The 19,051-nt window shown below is 35.7% G+C and overlaps 1 protein-coding gene across 1 annotated transcript; it reads right to left on the minus strand.

Annotated features, from left to right (window-relative positions):
• On the minus strand, window positions 1-10,971 carry rhbdd1 (rhomboid domain containing 1). Its single transcript, XM_036558513.1, has 8 exons — window positions 10,700-10,971; window positions 5,629-5,781; window positions 5,025-5,304; window positions 3,449-3,581; window positions 2,939-3,027; window positions 1,819-1,875; window positions 1,482-1,688; window positions 1-850 (listed from the first exon to the last, which is right to left on the minus strand). Exons 2-8 carry the CDS (start codon window positions 5,779-5,781, stop codon window positions 750-752), a joined length of 1,020 nt encoding a protein of 339 aa, XP_036414406.1. The 5' UTR covers window positions 10,700-10,971; the 3' UTR covers window positions 1-749.
• Window positions 10,972-19,051: the final 8,080 nt, after the last annotated feature.

The raw sequence follows: 19,051 nt of genomic DNA on the forward strand, positions 1-19,051 counted from the left end.
TACAGAATGTATGATTTATTTTCTGTTTACAAAAATAAACTTTCATAATACCAAAAATAACTTAAGAGCGATGCTGTTTGTGAAATGCTAAGCAAAGTCACATTGACCCCTGCATCTCTCAGTGCAAACTGTTTAAGACCCCAAAAACTGCATAGTAAAAGTATTAAGTTTAAAAATATGCACATCATGGCATTACCAGAATAGCTTCACTTAAAATGGTTAAGTAAGCATAAGTTCATTACATTCGTTTACATTCATTTGACACCCCAATATACAAAAACTTAAATCTTAAATCCACAAATCAGCGAAGTGCACAGCATTAGAGACACTGAATACGTTTCCTGCATACAAAAGATCTTAAAAGTAGAATTCCCAGTGACAGGACAAGTTAGCCTAAGGCATTTTAAATAGTATTCCAGGAAAGGAAGTCTACATTCCAGGAAAGCTTGTTCAGAGTAATTTAACCTGCCATAATGATGTTACTTATGACTATATGACTAGTTAGCTGTAAATACCACTACATACATACATACAAATGCAATGTTGTTGATAAGTGGTCTAGCAAATGGTAGATGGATACTGTGAAGAGTTTTTCGTGAAGAGCGGCCAGTGATGACATCACAGTGTTGATGAATTCTTCTGCCACCTTGAGCCACAGAATCATCCTTTTATCCTTTGGATTGGTTGTTTCAAGCGCTCCTTTGTAACTTGTAAACATTTCAATATCATTCTCTTCATATTTTAAGACTTCAACTGTCAAACCTCTGAAGTCGGCGTCGGCGCATTTCTTCAATGGGTGGGTCAGAGTTGACATTAAATCCATATGATGGTCTGGTTTGAGTGGAGCCCCCTACAAAACACACATAAAACCTAGTCAGAAAAAACAGTGGTTTGACCAGAGCTCTGTAAGTGTCTGTAAGAAATTCTGCTGCTGGGCCTGTAGGTGACAGCAGAAACAAACTTCTAGCAATGTTCAAACACATAAATGGTGCTTAAAGAAAGAAATTATACATGAAACAGAGTTTTTATCCTAAACATGAATGAATGCATTATCTTTCCATTGAACCTTTTATTTTATTTTTATGGCCATTATTTACCTTTTTTCTATTTCCTTCTATTTTTTAAACTTACTGTTTAGTTGAAATGTACATTGAAGTACAGTACTGCTACAGAATTAAAAGTTATCTACAAATAAAGGTCTTCTTTTTTTTCCTCTTCTTCTTCTTCTTCTTCTTCTTCTTATTATTATTATTATTATTATTATTATCATACAAAATTAAGGTTATAGGACAGCTACCCATTGTTAACGTCTTTTGTGTTAAAAAACTTAGAATTGATGTTGAAAGTGCAAAACATTTTCAAAATAACAAATTCAGAATTTATACACTGTTCAGGTAGAATTAGCAAGTTATTAAAAATAGCAAATAATTTGGGTTTCCTGGCCGTTTCTGCTGCCTTTTACCCATAATCATCATTCCCACCTTGGTCACGAAGGCTGGCCCTAATGGCTGCCTCATACTGCTCTTCTTCTGATAGCCCAGCTGAGTATGGATGCTGAGGTGGTGCAGACGGCCCATTTGTGTTATACTGCTCGCTGTAGGAGGTGTTAGAGTTGTAGGAGCCATATGGGCCCTGTCCATAATATGACGAACTGTGTGGAGGGTCTGGCATTCCATATCCACTGTAACCTGTAGGAAATAAATAAATAAAACATTTCAAAGAGGACATGACGACAAAAGTCATACTGCAATATGCTACTAGAAATTATATGATCTCAACAGCTTTCTGTTATGCTGAGTATTTCTGGAGACTACTTACCTGAAGAATTATAGTATGTGTAAGGCCCGCCATAGTTTCCATTAGAGCTTACAAAACCTGAGGGACAAAAGAAGTGTTTGTTAATCGTTTACTGTTAATCCTTTAACTGTTTATTCTGGTGACAGTGATGTATAAATAATTCTGATATGTAAATATGCATGGAGGAACAAAAAAGAAAAACAGAAACAAACAGTATTTTGCCAGCAACTAAACAGCTTAAAACATAATCATCCTTAACTGTTCTGGAACAGAAGTGCTTATTTATCACAAACTCTCAAAATCACATCGTTTTACTCAAAGTATCATTTTACAAGATTTATGGGGCAGGTACATTTTGTGCTATGACTATATATTATATATTCGTAATCACTACCTATAAGTAGACTCTGAATGTCCCTTGTGCTTTTCCGAATACTCTCACACGACCTGTTGGTATTACATGTCATGATGTAAGAAATTAATGAGCCAGCTAGCATGTCTATGCATTGTAAGCATCTTAAGAACAGCAACACTACTGACAACGTACCACTGAACTTGAACTTCTGATCATAGCAAGCTACAGTAAATTTTTATGGCTATTTCATAGCTATATGTTGCTTACTGATTCCCATGTTAAATCTTTTTTTTTTAATCCATATCACAATATTCAAGTCACTTAATTTGGCTATATGGCCAATTATAAAACACCCACAGCTCAAAAACTCATCCATTCTGAACTTATATACTGTAGAAAAATGTTTAAACCATGATGACTATTCTGTATAGACTATATGGCAAAATGTATGTCAGTGATGTCGACTGTCACAACAAATCTGTATCATCATAAGGACAATAGTCATAATTAATGACACTATTATACATCGCAAAGTAAGAAGTATGAAGCTACACCAACATTGTAAATAGCGGTGTTATTTTTAAATTGTGTTACACTTTTACAATTTAATGCTCAATATTTTATCTGTCGTGGGGCCGGGTCTCTTTGCGGTAGGATTTTTTTGTAAATGGATCACGGCATCCATAATATGGACGAATTCATATCATGAGGCAATGTATTAATTTTTATACCGATAAGACCTTTTATGTCTAAAACTTACATGTTTACACCTGAACATCTACTCACCTGCAAACGTCTTCATGAGTGTCTTGAGTGGCCCAGTAGTGTAGAGAAGCCCAACCAGGATACCAGCCAGGTGGCCCACAAATGAGGTCCTGCAGAGAGAGAGAGAGAGAGAGAGATTAAGCATTGTACAGCAGGCCTACACACTCACCAGCCAATTAGTTAAGTATACCAGCCTTGTATCTATTTTTTATTCTATTTTTCATTTATTTTTATCTGGTGTATATATATACTAAACTACATAAAACTCCAGTAACACCCTGCTGTTTCTGATCAACTTGTATAAGTGCAGCACACACTAACTTGCTACTGCCATGTCAGTGTCACTGCAGTGAGAATGAACAACCATTGATAAACAGGGTAGATAAAGGCTAATAAATGTGTGTGTGTGTGTGTGTGTGTGTGTGTGTGTGTGTGTGTGTGTATATATATATATATATATATATATATATATATATAGATATAGATATATATATATATATATATATATATATATATCACCCTCAGTCTTACCCTGGGTTCATAATGTGAATGAGGATAAGCTCCACCCAGCAGGTATAGCGATTGGCCACAGGCACTCCCATGATGTATTTCATTCCACCCGGATTATAATGATTATTCACCACTTTTAACCCAAACAGTACACCTGCAATGGACAGTAATAAACAGTTTTCTCACAGAAACATTAAGTCTAACAGCTGGACTTGGACTAAAGCACAGTGTCACTGGAGGTGGCCCCTGAAATATGGACGAATATTCATATTAAAAGAACATCCATGTTAAAAAGAACAGTTTGGCCAAAAAACCAATTTACTGTTGGTTATCAGACACATTTCAGAGAAAAAAAAATTAATTAAGATATTATCCATACAATTAGCACTGTGCAAACTGCAGGCCTAAGTCATCATTCACTGGTCTCAAACCATTTCGAGTTGTTAAGTAATCTCAAATAAACTTGCTTATCGTTTCTGTCAGAACAAAACTTTTTTTTGTTTTCTATATGGAATGATTTTAACATGCCAGGACATGGACATGAGGACATGAGAAAACAACCAACAGAAATGGCTTTTCCTGTTACATTAATCTACCGTAAAATTTAAGAATGTTTTCTTCTTCTCCTGAAAGGTTACCATTTCAGACATACAAAGTTTTATTCCAACAGTGACGTTATGCAGTTTCTCACCCTGTACAACACGCTGTATTGCTAAAACAGTAGTAGCAGCAATCTTGAACCCAGAACTTCCTTTCTCAGCAAACAGTTTTGTTTTGATTTGATCTGCATATTTAATTTTACCACAATCTATTTGCTATGTGATGAAACTGAAGAAGTACAAATGGTATTACTTAGCAAAACAATGTCTTTAGAAGTGTGTAATGACTTAGCCATGCACGATACACAATGCTAAACTAGTGATGATAAGCTTCCTTTACTTAGCAACATCAGCCTTAAGTGCAAAAATAAAGATACAAACTTTGGACTATGGACACGTCTTGGCTGGTCAGCTACATTTAAGTAAGCGGAAAACTGTGTAAATTTCATATTTCACCAAACTGTTTCCTTACAAAAACAATGCCACAAACCAGAGACGTAGGAAGTGGGGAAGCTGAAGGGGCTAGAGATAGAGGCCAGTTCTGAATGCCAAGGCAGCCTAATACGGTTTTTAAGCTTAAATAAATCATCTAACATAATAATAACGTTTTATCAGTCATATATCTCCCGCTCAGTGTGAGTGTTAAACCACCATGAGACTGGGCACGACACAATCGATTACCATGCCACATAGCAGCAATCTGATTGGTCACCACTTAGTAAATTTGCATGAAGTTAATCCAGAATGAGAGAGCAGAGTAAGGATGTGTATCAGCTGTCTGAGGTGTCAGTTATATGTATTTATTACTGTCTCTCGCCTCATTAGAGTGCAGTATGACACATATTGTTTGATGTAAAGTATCAAAAATTCTAACGAAAAAAAGGCAAATAATTTAGAATGACGTCATCGTTCACATCACATATATGCTGCTTAAAATTTCAGCACCCCCAACTTAAAACACGTTCCCACATCCCTGCGACAAACAGACACTCATTTACCTGAAAAACCCACAGCACACTGCATGGTATAGGACGGATCCTCGGTTAGCTGTGCGAGTCCTGCCTCCAGGAGCAAGTAGACCAATCCAGTGAGCAGAGAGAAGACAGACAGCAAGTAAGCAAACCAGGCTCCGCCCAACCTGGTCTCCAGTTTAATTCCTTTCCACAGCAAGGACACCATGTTGAAATAGAGATGCCAGTCATCAACATGATGGAATGGGGACAAAAGGAGACGATACCAGTCTCCACTCCAATAAGCCTGCTGCACGCTCACACATGTCTGGAGATACACACACATACACATACGCCATGTCAGCAGAAGCCTACAAGTCCTTCCATATCACACCTGGTCACAAAATTAATGGCATCTTTCAACATGTAATTGACCTGTGCTCCACACACAAATGCTTTCTTTTACAGCTACAGTTGCAAGGTTGGACAAGCTTTACAGAATGTTGCAAAATACCATCCCATCTAAAAAGAAATTGTAGTGCACAGCTCAGACTCTGTAGAAACTGTCCAAGTGTGCAACAATTGCTACAAACATTCTCATGTGGGCAAAGCATGGGTAAACTGTGACTTAAAATAAATAACTTGTCATTACCTGAAGGAGGGGCTTAACGGGAAAAAGAAAGAGGTAGACATTGAGGCCCAGTGTTGCTAATGTGACAGGGGGAATGTTGTCTATGCCCAGCTGGAACACCTGAGAAGCCAGCAACAGAAGTCCAAGACTAACACCTCGCTGTCTGTTACGCATCTGTAAGACACATGAAAACACACATGCACAAACTGACATTACAACATAATTAACAAACAGATCTGAACACTGCTGTCCGTCACTATTTCAAAACACACACACACACACGTGCAAAAGTCAGAGACCTTCTTTTATTCATTTAATTTCTATTGAAAACAGCCATTAAGTATAAGTTTTTAATAGAAGCCTCAACACCTGAATATAATCCAAATCATCAATGTGAACTGTGTCCATGCTTTGCCTTTAATATGGCTTCCATACTTTTCTGGAGTCTTGCTTTCAGTTTCAGTCTTGTTTTCATTTTTCCACACCTCCAAAGTTCAGTCTTAGAAGTTGGTTGCATTTTCTGCTTCTCACATTCCATGCAATCTCAAACACATTCAAAGATGGGGTAGCCAGTCTACTGTTCTGACAATATCAGCAGTGTCCTTGTTAGTGTTGGGCTGTCTTCTCACAGTGGAAGGAAGGTCAAAAACACAACACAACAGATCTGAAACAGGTGTGGAGTTTTATTTTCTCCTCTGTGTCAAAATGAAAGCTTAAATAACTTTATCTGACAGTGACAGTTTTGGTGGTCTACAAGGTCTTGCATATGGGAGGTTTCTAAAGGCTTTATGGTGCATGACTGATAGTAATCTAATTTTATCTAGTTTGAAAACTCATGTTTTTCTTTCACATCCTTTAATTTTCTTCTTCCTTATGCAAGTGGATTTGATTATTTTACATCTAATTTCCTCAAAATCATCTCCTGAAAACTTAAGAACCTGTACTTAATGGCCATTCTGACTGGAAATTAAATTAATAAGAGGTGGTCTTTTGCACAGTACATTGTATGTTTACATGCAGACCAATAATTAGCCTGTCTAACACAATATCATGTAAACAGTAAAGTTAGATTATCACGGTCAACCCAAGCTTACCGTGACTAAAAGGTGACAAACCCCAACAGGGAGCGTTTTTTATGTCTCAGCTGATGTGGTATATAAGGAATATAAGTGGTATAAATGAACTAGTCTTTTATATGACAACGTGTTGGTCTGGACCAGTCTAAGGCCAAATGAAAACTTAGTTGGGCTTTTGTCTGCATGTAAACATTAATAACCAGAAAGAATCTGGAGGCTGTTGCTATGGGTTTCGCTATGTGCTTGACCAGCTGGCATGTGCCAAGCATCTTCCAACCCCTGCAGGTCACACACACAAACTATTCAGTCACAATACTCAAGCCCACAGGACAGGGGAAAAAAGTTGCAGAACAGAGATCACAGTACAGAGACACACACAGACACAGCTGGATATGAGGGTTTGAGAATGTGAAGAATGCACTGACAGTGCAACGCTCAAACCACAGAATGCTAAGTGGGTCTAAATGAGGGTCAGGCCTAATAACCTACTCACACATAGTACTGAGTGCTTGGGCCAGGACACCATATAACATTAGAATAAAAACAAATCAATATAAATACAGTTAAACGTAACAAGAATTTACTCGTTTCAAAAAGGAAGTTGACATTGAGCTAGTCAGAAGAACAAACATCTGGTTCCAGATCACTCCTTAACATCCCCAGCTATCGTATGTAAATTCTATCACCAGCAAACCTGATGTAATTTAATGAAGTGCTGATTAGCTATACCAGGTATTGGAGGCTAACTATTAGTACTGGACCTCCTTGAGGACAGGATTAGAGGGACAGATGGTTCTATGGCATCTAACCATTTAGAAGCATCATTAACATCACCATGTTCACTCCATGATCTAACAATTCAACTCTTTATCTAATTCTTGGCACAAAGGTTTTAAAAACATACTTAAAAATTAATAAAGGATTCAATAGATGTGTTCAGTCATATGTGTATACTGAACGTTTTCCCAATCAACCAATCAGATTTTAGGACCAGAATATGATTTTATAATCTAACTGTTACAATGGCAGTACAGCCTACTACAGGAGTCCAATCGTTTCTCTGGAGATTTAGGCTCCCCTTCTATTCCAATATTCTAATGTGATCTAATATAAGACCTTGTATATGCATGTTAGTTTGGGGTTAAAACTAAGCTCTGACCTACCTGCTCGCCTATAACCAAGTGATTTTATCTTTTATTTCAAAAACTGTGGAAAATCATCTTAGAATTGTAGAAGGTCAAAAGGGTCAAATGTCTTACACTACAGAAAGTCAAAAACAGGTCACTGCAAATCTTGTATCTCTGATATGGTAACTTTATAGGTCAAGAAGAAAGTTAACATAAATTAATTTATAATTGATTGATTTTAATATGATATAATAATTGATAATGGATTTTCCCCCTATTGGTCCATTCATTCACCAGATAAGAAAGGAAAGAATTTTCAAAATGCAAGGTTTTGTTATGACAGTGACGATATGCTACAGTTACTGTATGATTATGAAGACAAGAGCTTCATAGAACAAGTACAAGACACAAGATATTAGGTCAATATTGCTGCTGTTCCTGAAAAACCTTGAAGTTTACAGCACAGCACAGTTTAGACAAATCATTTTAAAGTATTAGAGCAAGATTAATATGTTTTTATAACAACAACTTACACATCTCTGCTACAAATAAAAAATGTTTACAGCATCTGCAATATATGAACAAATGGAAAGTGACACAAGTGCCAATGTTACTACGTACCCTAGGAGTTGGGAAAAAAAAGTGATACAGCATCTTATCGCAATATTTTGCATGGCAACATTGTATCGATACACAATGCCAAGTATCGATACAAAGACACTAAGTATAGATATTTTATTATATAAATTGCAAATACAAAAAATTCTTTTTTGGCACTAGAATAACAGAATCAATTGCTTTTTCAGTCCACTAGATGGTGCTGAGTTTATTCTGGTGAGGTCAGCAAAACTATACATAAACTATAACTATAAAATATGCAGAAAAAAAAAATTAATGGTAATTGGACTGGTTGAAACCAGAGTCTAATTTCACTGGACCGATGGCCGAGACTGAGACAAGTCCAAGTACAATTACTACCGAGTGTAAGTATGAGAAAAAAGTCCGAGACCAGACTCTAGTACCACTAGAATGACTAGTGGCATCTTTACATGACATCCATAGTATTTGGATATACAAATTTTTATAAAATTTCCAGAAAATGAACTGTACTGAACTGTATTCACTGGGAGGCTTAGCTGTGGGTTTCACCTAACCCTGCCTACAGAGGCCGCATTTTAGCCTGGCTTGCTCTCATTGTACATGCTCATTTACATACATCCAAACAGTCGCCAAAAGGGTGATTAGAATAATTCAGCTGTGAATTATTCTGTGATTTATACGGTAAGTCAGTAGGTCAGTAATCAAAAAACCCTTGCAGTGGCATGGTACAAAAAAACGGTCTTCAGTATAAATCTTGAGAAATATTTGTCCGATTGTTGTCAAATATCATTGATGATGGCACATACATACAAGAAAGCATGCTCTACATTAACCTGTTGAGGTACATTAAAAAATCTGCGTTATATTTTACCCCATGTTAGTTTGTCACTACTCAGGAGAACAGAAAAGAGCATTTGCATTTGACAGCATTGAATCTATTACTAATAAATGGAACTTTTTTTTTCAGACCATACAGGTTGTAAAGCCCCTGGATCAGATGCATCAAGGCCAACAGATGGCTACGTTTGGCCACAAATGTTTAGGATATATCACAATAGTACAATATTCAAAATGAATTTCATCATAGCGCTCGGTCCTAGCAACAGACCATGTACATGTTACTGACCATGGGCTGCCAATAGGGTTTCTCTCAACTGGTTGTAGCTTGGGGTCTTTCCAGGCCTTACCTGTTACCAGAATTACTAACTAAAGCTGATTTAATCTCCTAAACATGATGTTTCCAAGTGAGGTCTCAGTCCGAATTCAAGAACCACCAGCACCTTTAGAATGACATGACTTGGCAAGAAACACTAATCAAATCATGTTGTCCTTTCAGCAAGCTAGTAAGCTTCATTTAAGTCATTCAAAGAGGAATTCCACCAACTTTTTAAAATTATAAAATTATATAATTACTGAATAATTCAGTCCTTGAGATGTAAACAGATTCATTCACAGTGGATTGATGTGAAATGGTTCATTTGCAGACTCTGATTTCTTTACAGTGGTGATAGGAACCAGGGGTCACAAGGTCTACAATACAAACCTTGCCATTTTATTTAGTATCCAAAACTATACTTGTGTTAGTTTTTATATCTTGATAATGGAAAAATAGTCATAAATTTGAAAAAATATGTTTTCTTTGGGGACTACGGTGTCTTACAATTTCCTGCATGTAGCCCTCCACCATGAATGGATTAAAATAAATGGATTCAAATACATTTTAAGCCAAAACTTTATCACAAAACCATCATAAAACAGTGTCTTCGGCATCAGCCACCATAATCATAACAATTTATGCAAAAACTTTCTGTGAGGGAGCTTTTAGAGGTGGACGTCTGGTTCATGTCACCACCACTGTAACAATTCAGACTCAGTAAGTTTGAATGGCTTTGTTTACATCTTAAACATTTAATTATGCAGATATTTTGAAAAACTGGTGGAGTTCCCTTTAAGTTATCCTTTTACAAAGCTCTATAAAATTGAGTTACTTGAATTTGCCTAATCATTTTGACGAATAAAGCTCCAGAAATTTAACCGCACATGTATTATTTGTTTATTTACTTGGCTCTTTTTTACTATATTTACTTATTTCACTTACTCTACTTTTAAGTCAAGCTTGACTGATGTAGGAAGCTGACATGGGTCTTCTTTTCAGCTCTCGCAACCAGACAGTTACTAGCTAACCTAGTTGATTCATTACAGGCGCATAGTCAAGTCGAAATAACATTGTAGTACAATTTCTATCTGTCTTTCTTTCAAAAACACTACTGGGGAAGAGCAGAAACCCACCTCTGAGCGTAGCGAAAAGCCCTAATGAAGTTGCACCGCCTCGGCTGGCTGGCACTGTCCTTTTGTGCCTGGGTGTTGTGTTTTCCTGATGTAGCTGTTTAAATAATCGGCCTGAAGCTCTACTGTCTTTAGCCAAAACTCGCAATGACAAGAAACGTTTCCGACAGCACTGTCAGCCTCACAGAAAAGCCACGTCAGATTATTCAGATTACAAACTTACTTCGTTTTCACATGATTTCATCACCTACTTACAAGCCGGAAGAAAACAAAATGACGATGTGAGTCACATGACATTGAGCGGAAGTTCTCTTTTTCAACCTTTTGGGACTTTACTACTGTAAAAAATATATATATATATATATATATATATATATATATATATATATATATATATATATATATATATTTACAAACATGTATTTACAATATAATAGTACAGTTTCTTTAGAAAAAAAGTAAAAAAAAATGTGTGTTTAAAATACTGGAACTGAAGTAACTTTCTATAATAACTTGAAGGAGAATCTGACCTATTTTTCAAAATTTCTGCATAATTAAATGATTCATATGTAAACAAAGTCATTCAGACTGGTTTTGTGTGAAATGCTTCATTCTAGAGGAACTTACTGAGTCAGCATTGCTCACAGTGGCGGTGATAGGAATCAGACGTCCACCGCTAAACGCTCCCACACAGAAAATTACTATATGAAAAGTTTATGAATACTCCAGCTGGTGTTTTATGGTAGTTTTGTGATAAAGTTTTGGTCTAACACATGGCAGAGGGATACATGAAGGGTGCAGGGTGTACCATCTGTAAGATTTTCACTACAAATCATTTCACATCGAACCACTCTGAAACACTTTGTTTATATCTCAACCACTGAATTATGCAGACATTTTGAAAAATTGGTCAAATTCCCTTTTAAGGTCCCTGATCTCAACATGCATAAAACAGCTTTTAGTAGAAAATAATTGAAAATCTTCCAATAATTGATAGTTACATACATATACATATAATTTGAAATGTGAATATATGTGCCTGACCCTTTATAATATATGCATATATTGCCGTATATTAGACTTCTGTATTTTATTTCTGTATTTTTTTGCTGTTTAGATATATACTGAGGTTTCTTAGTGGAAGCAATCAATATCATCATGAAAAGTTTAAAAGTTTTGAGCTGTAGTTTTGACCGACCAATATTTTATTTGTTGGATGATATGTAAGCACCAGAACTATTCTTTCTGGGCTTCCCTTTTTTCAGTAAGGACAGCAAAGGTAATGGCATGTCATCTGTGATATGTTTGGGAAATCCAGTCATTAAAATGTTCACACATCTCTTTCCTATTAGATAGGAAGCTGTTTTCAATACAAATGTGTTGTAATTTCACTTAAATAGCAGTGAGTAACAGACATTTTGTCAGCTTCTCTGTTACTCTTGTATTAATCATTGAGCCTATTCTGCTGTATTCTTCAATTTGGTTTTTCTCTGTGTTAAAAGTGGTGAATATTAACAAATTTGCATGCGTCACTCATACTCATAAGCCTACACACACATAACCGGAGCAGACAATAATAAGGCTATTTTAAGAAGGGCTATTGTAATAATTCAATACCCTCAATCACCCACTACACTCATCTTTCACTCTACATCCATCTGGATGGAGATACAGAACACTTACCTTAAAAAGAAAAAAATCTGATTTGCCAAAGGACAGGGGAGGGGTGCCCCTGGTCAAATTACATGTTTTGTTGATTTTCTAAGTGAAAATATGTACACACACTTCTGCACATTTTAATACACAATCAAAGTCTATTTGCTGAACATTTTGGAAAAAACATAAAATGTGGCACTGTAAAATGGTTTATTAGTTCAACCTATAAACTAATATCTCATGTAGTAACAAGCAAATTAACTAGTTTTAGTCAGCTCAAGAAAACACTATGAATGAGACATGAGCCAGCCAGTTCAATTACTTTTTACCACATAAAATATTTTTGTAGGTTACTATTTTTACTTTTGTAACTTTAAACGTGGCACTGCCATAGGATGCCATTTTTACCACAAGTCAGGTTGTGAGCTTTCCACCCTGCTAGATCTGCCCTGGTCAACCGCAAGCGCTATTACTGTGAAATGGAAGCATCTAGTATAGTCAGGTGTCCACATATTTTTGTGTATTTCTGATGAGCAAACATGTATGCATGGCACAGACTGTGAAAACAAAACAAAATCAGAGGACGCTAAAGAATCTCATCTACCAGGTCTGTTAGATTGTTAGTAGTACCATTGTCTCTATATATTTTAATATTTTTAACTCTATTTTTGGAAACTCATGTTTTTTTATTTATTTTCCTTTGAGCTTGCTTACACAAGCTGATTATGAAACATCTGAAAATTAAATAATGAATTGAATACTTAATGGCTGTTTAAAGGAAGGGTGGTCCCCGACTTTTGCACAGTAGTGTACAGTATATTACAGTGCCCTGAAATTGTAATCCTGATAAATTTCTTAACATGAATGCATGTGTGGGTGTGTGTGAGAGAGAGAGAGTGGGAGGGAGTCTGAGTAAATGTTTGAGCAGACAGGGTAAAATAGAGGTTTAAGTAGAGCTTAGGGAGTAAAGTAGCACGTGAAAAATGGGGCACAAATGATGTAAGCAGACCAGGCAGTGTCTGTGTTGTGTTGCGTTGCCACGACAACCGTTGGGCCAGCAGAAGTGCAGATGATGTGGGAATGAGCATGCTCTGTGTGTGTGTGTGTGTGTGTGTGTGTGTGTGTGTGTGTACTGGAATGAAGGTGCTCCAAGTGCTACTGTGCAGACAGTCTGAACAGATTTGATTTAAAATCCTGTTGTGTCTGCATTCTGCCAACATTTGTAAATATGTCTCCGTATAGGATGGTCACATCTTTATGTGAGATAGAGGACGAGCAAGCACCAGAGTTTTTAAAGAAAAAAGAAACTGTATGTGTGTATGTTTGTGTGCGTGCACACGAGCCTGTACTCTGTGAACCCAGTTGTGCTATGATGTAAGATAGTCGCCTTTCTCTCTGTCTCTCTCTAGCTCCCTCTCTCTCTCTCTCTTTGTCAGACTGGATTACATCTGCAGCTGTCCCTAGAGAAAACTGTGACAGGGACAGAGGAGTGGAGGGGCCAGTGAGTGCACACTATGCAGGGATTTAAATCAAATCCCTCGACAGCAGTGAACGCTATTTTGCTGTATATTCCAGTTTGTGACATGAGTGACTAAAATGAACATCGTTTCTGGTATTATCAAAATATTGTTAAATATGTCAAAAAAGTAAACAGAAGTAAACCTCTCGAATCTCTTTCTAACACCAATAAAAATACACTAAGATTTAAAGGGCCAATATCATGGAAAACCTAATTTACCTTGCTCACTTCTGTGGAATAAAAGACTTTGATGTAGTATGTAAACTTTGTTAGTTTAAAAAAAAACAACAACCAATCACTCCCCAGTTCATACAGTCCATGTAGGGAAAATAAGCTAAAAAAACAGCCCATGTTAAAAATTTTTTGTGATGTGATAAAAAAACAGCACATTTACATATATCCACCCTTTAAGCCTACATCCGTTTAACCCTGCCCATTCATGCTGAAGTTATAAGAAGTATTTCAGGGTAGCCAATCAAAATAGACATTATTTACATATATTAATCTTAAAGGTGCAATAACAAAAACAGCGTGTTTCATTCTAAGGGATAGATAGAGAGAGAAAAATGGCCATGGAAAAACAAATTATGACTGTAATGATTGTTTTCGGTACATAAACAATATACACGTCATAAGTGGACCTCATGGATAACAGAACAATACAAGAAACTGAAGGATATGGGCCTTTTAAAGAAATTTAAAATTATTGGCATCTCGTAAGCAAACTTTTAGGGGCCCCTGGTCACATGACATGTTTTGTTGCTTTTTTAAGTGAAAATAAGTTTACACATCCTCTACAGAGAACGCACTTTTGTACATTTGACTGCATAATTATAAAATATAACAAAATAAAAACATGGCCTGTACAAAAGTTTTGACACATTTTCTATTTTGATTTTTTCCCCCAATACATTCACCTCAGCAAGTAAACAGAAATCAAAATTTGCAGAAAATTGTCATGTTGTGTTCCCTTTAGAGAATGAGTTAAATTATTTTCACTTATTAAATCAACAAAGCATTGACCTCAAACCTCTCCTGCATGAACTGACCCTCCTGATGATGCTGCTGCTGCACAGACACCAACTATTTTATCACAGACATTGCTTCAACCCCCTGCGATGGACTGGCGACCTGTCCAGGGTGTATCCTGCCTTCCGCCCCATGACAGCTGGGATAGGCTCCAGCACCCCACCACGACCCAGAAGGATAAGCGGTTTAGATGATGGATGGATGGATGGACATTGCTTCAACCCTTTTCTGTATTTTAATATTTTATACTATTGGTAAAACCTTATGCTCTGTATGCTCTTCTGTTATTGTTTTGCTATTGGTGTCGACCAGAGAAGGATGGGCTCTCTGTTTTGAGTTTTGAGTTTTCTTTCCTCTCAAGGTTTCTTCCTCTTGCTCTTAGGGAGTTTTTCCTTGCAATTGTTGCCATTGGCTTGCTCCTAGGGGTTTGGACCTGGAAGCTGCTATATAAATAAACTTTGACTTGACTTGGCTTGACCAAGGGTGTTCAAACAGTTATTTAAGATGAAATAGAGCTAATAGAACGGGATGCCCAAACTTTTCATCTTGGGGGACCAAAGTGCAAAGTTTGTGGTTGGCTGAGGGCCAAAAAGTCACAAATAAAGATAAAAATATGAGTAAAATTCTTAAATAAATAAGGTAGAAAGCTATTAAAATGTACTTTATAACACTGCTGTTGTTGAAAACTGTTCATATTTTTTATAACACTACAGTTGTTGAAAACTGTTCATATTTTCCCTTTGAAAATACAAAGGGAAAATATGAATTGAATAAGTTACATATAATATGAAAATTAGTTCGTTCTCTCATAGGGTGGAGGTGGGCTATAGGGGTTGTGGGTAACTTTCTGGCAGTCCAAATAAAACGTCCTCAAGGGCCAACTTTGGCCAGCAAGCCACACTTTGCAGTTTTTAGAGAGCTTAAAGAACTATTACATTACATTTCAACAATACAATACAATGTAACATATACATCACTTCTATAACAACAGCAGTCAAATATCAGAAACACTGACATTTTTACAAGTATGTCCTATTATATAAATATTTTGTCATTATTTTAAAATTCAATGTAGACATTACATTTTGTACATTTTCAAAATTTAATTCATCTTTATTAAAGACACATCAAAATATGCCATGACAGCATAGTATTTTTTATAATCTTTATAATTTCATATTTTGCTTTTATTTTAACTACACATTGTTTGATAACTTGTTTAGAAGAAATAAGATAACATTTTCTCTGGACATTTTAGCTCTAGTTAGTCATATTTGGTATATTATTATGCAAATACATAACCAAAACAGAATTATTTTATTAAAAGTGTATTCAAATAAAAAAACACCATATATAATATTTCTCCTGGTACACTCTATTTACAAACCGTGTCTCTGAAACTGTTCCCATATTTCTGTTGTTCTACAGAATCAACAATCAAGTGAGCAATAGTATCTTTCTCAAAATATTCTGGCTTTGTTTTTTAAAAACAGTCAGTAGTTTTTGCAAAACAAGACAGTAGTTTTTAAAAATCATTGCCTTTTTTATTACAATCACCAAACTGTATAAATATGATCAGTTATGTTCCTATAAAATGACTTATTTGACCGCATTGTCCAATTCATATTTGAAACTTTATACTTTTCTGAAAAATCAACAAATAAAAGCTTATAATGAGGAACATTTTTTTTTCTTTTAATATCTTGGTAACACTATAATAAGGGTACATGAACTGGCAATAAATAAGGCATTTACTAATGAATAACTAATCAGAAAGTAATGAGTCATTAATCAGGAACAAATGAATAAGTCATATATTAACAACCACAAGACTAAATTACTAACACATGTACTAATGAATGAAGATGAAGGTAATAAAGGCTTTATTCAGTGCCTGAATTTATTAGGAATTCATGTATTAATGTTCTCACAAGATCCCCTGAGACACAGTGCTCTGGAATATTATGCCTATTAAAGTCAACTGTTTTTTTTTTTTATAGCTCCATCCTCTCATCATCTAGTCATTCTTCTTCATCATGTTGTGTAAGCAGCCCTTGTATTTGCCTGTTTCTATCTGTCAGGTCTTGAGTTTATTGTTTTTGATTTCTTATGTTACCTCGTCTGTTTCTACCCACCTAGTGACTGTTTAGTAAAATTAAAAGCTTACACTACTAGTCCTCATTTGTGACAGTTGCCATAGTTTTAATTCATGTTTCATGTTAATAATATGACATGTTTTAACTCCTGTATTGATACACAGTGCCTCATGAGGGAAGTTTAGCCTACAGTTACCACTGAACTCAGAAATGAGTTAATTATTGGAGTATATTTCTCCTGGGGTCATAAGAATCCTTAACTCTATGCACATTTTTGTGCTTTCCCAGATCTAGTACACCTGATTGAACTCAACTGCTAATTTACAAGCTCCTGTTGTGCTGGTTGAGGTGTGTCAGAGTGAGAAAAATACAAAACTATACAGTCTCAATTCTCAATTAACTATAAAGAAAGCAGTGATTACTGATAACTCATGATGAATTCATAATGTTTGTGCCCCCTAAAGTAAAGTGATGAACCAGTCACACCTTATTACTCATTAAATACTGATTCTTCATAATGAATTCATGTTGGTGCCCCTGAAAGTGATGAGCGAATCACACTTCATTACTGATTATAAGTTATACTAATTCTTCATGATGAGTTCATGAGCTAATAAAATAGCAGGGGTTAATCATTTTACTTACCAAAATGTCATTCAGTCATTCTTTTGCCCTCTCAAGAACAGAGATGAAGGATAAGTAACTACAATATGGCTCATATGAAAACATGACATTGACGAAATTCACAGGAATAAAAAAACATATTTTATTATCATCTTATGACTTCTACACAATACACAGAACCAGAGCACGTGAATCTGTCACTGTATCACGGAAAATGAAGAGAAACCAATACATACTGGTTCTGTAGTTCCACAAACATCTGTAAAATGGACAGAACTGCTAGCTAATTAAAGTCACGGAGATATTCATACTGCAGCGGTGTTTCCAAATAACTCACACAAGCTGAAGATTGAGTCTGTGACTCAGCTTTACTGAAAAACTCTCGCTGTCTCGGCTCAGTCTGTTTACTACTAGGCCCTGTGAAGCACTGCCACCTCACACATAGCCCTTCACAATAAGAGTCGCTGTCAAAGGAGGAATAACAAACCAAGCAGCATACAATTATCATGTGATTTCAACCAGACAGAATAGACGCGCCTGACGCCACATATTACTACTACAATCACACGACGCTCATGAGAAATACAAACACCTTACTATCAAAACCAAAAAGGTTTGTTGCAAATAACTAAGCACCAAACCAAATATTTAAGCTACTTTATAACGAATTTAGAAACAATAGTTCCTGCAAATCCGTTCTGTTTCACCACAGATAACAGCTGCATGTTTTACACCTTAGTCTAAAAAGAGGTGACAACAATACACGTGTAAATATTATATCTGCGATGTAAATTACATATATAATACAGTATGCATATGCATAACTCATAACTAAAAGTAAGAAAAATGTGAAATATTGCAAAAAGGCAAAAAGAGAAATATTGATTTTTTTTATTATTTCAATTCTTTTCATTCACTTCTCTTAAACGTTGTACTAGAGATATTCACTCAAGACTCTATGGCCGCTTGACATTTAGCATTTAATGCAATTACTGCCATTTACTGGCGAAGAAATATAGCAGTAATTTCCAGTGTTGAAGTGTTACATTGCAAAATGCTGTTTCCATTAATAAAACATTTAGATATAGCAATTTTTTTAAAAAGAAAAATAGATGTATAATGGGAAATACATTTTCATTTTCTGAAGGTGGTATTTCTCAGAATAACTGTGGCATATATTAAGATAATTCACAGTTTTAAGTAAATCAAATGCCTATTTTCAGTAAATAAACTAGTTTACAGTTTATTAAACATACAACATTTTATGTTTCTGTTGTAACAGTATGACATTGCAGTATGACATAGGTAATCATAAATTACATGAATAGAATGAAACTAACAGAGCTTCTGGCAGTTCGCCAACGTGGACTAACATTCTTTTTGTATGCTTAATTAACACATGAATTCCTAATTAATTCAGGCACTGAATAA

Source organism: Colossoma macropomum, unplaced genomic scaffold (assembly GCF_904425465.1).
Source record: "Colossoma macropomum unplaced genomic scaffold, Colossoma_macropomum, whole genome shotgun sequence".
Taxonomy (NCBI): Eukaryota; Metazoa; Chordata; class Actinopteri; order Characiformes; family Serrasalmidae; genus Colossoma; species Colossoma macropomum.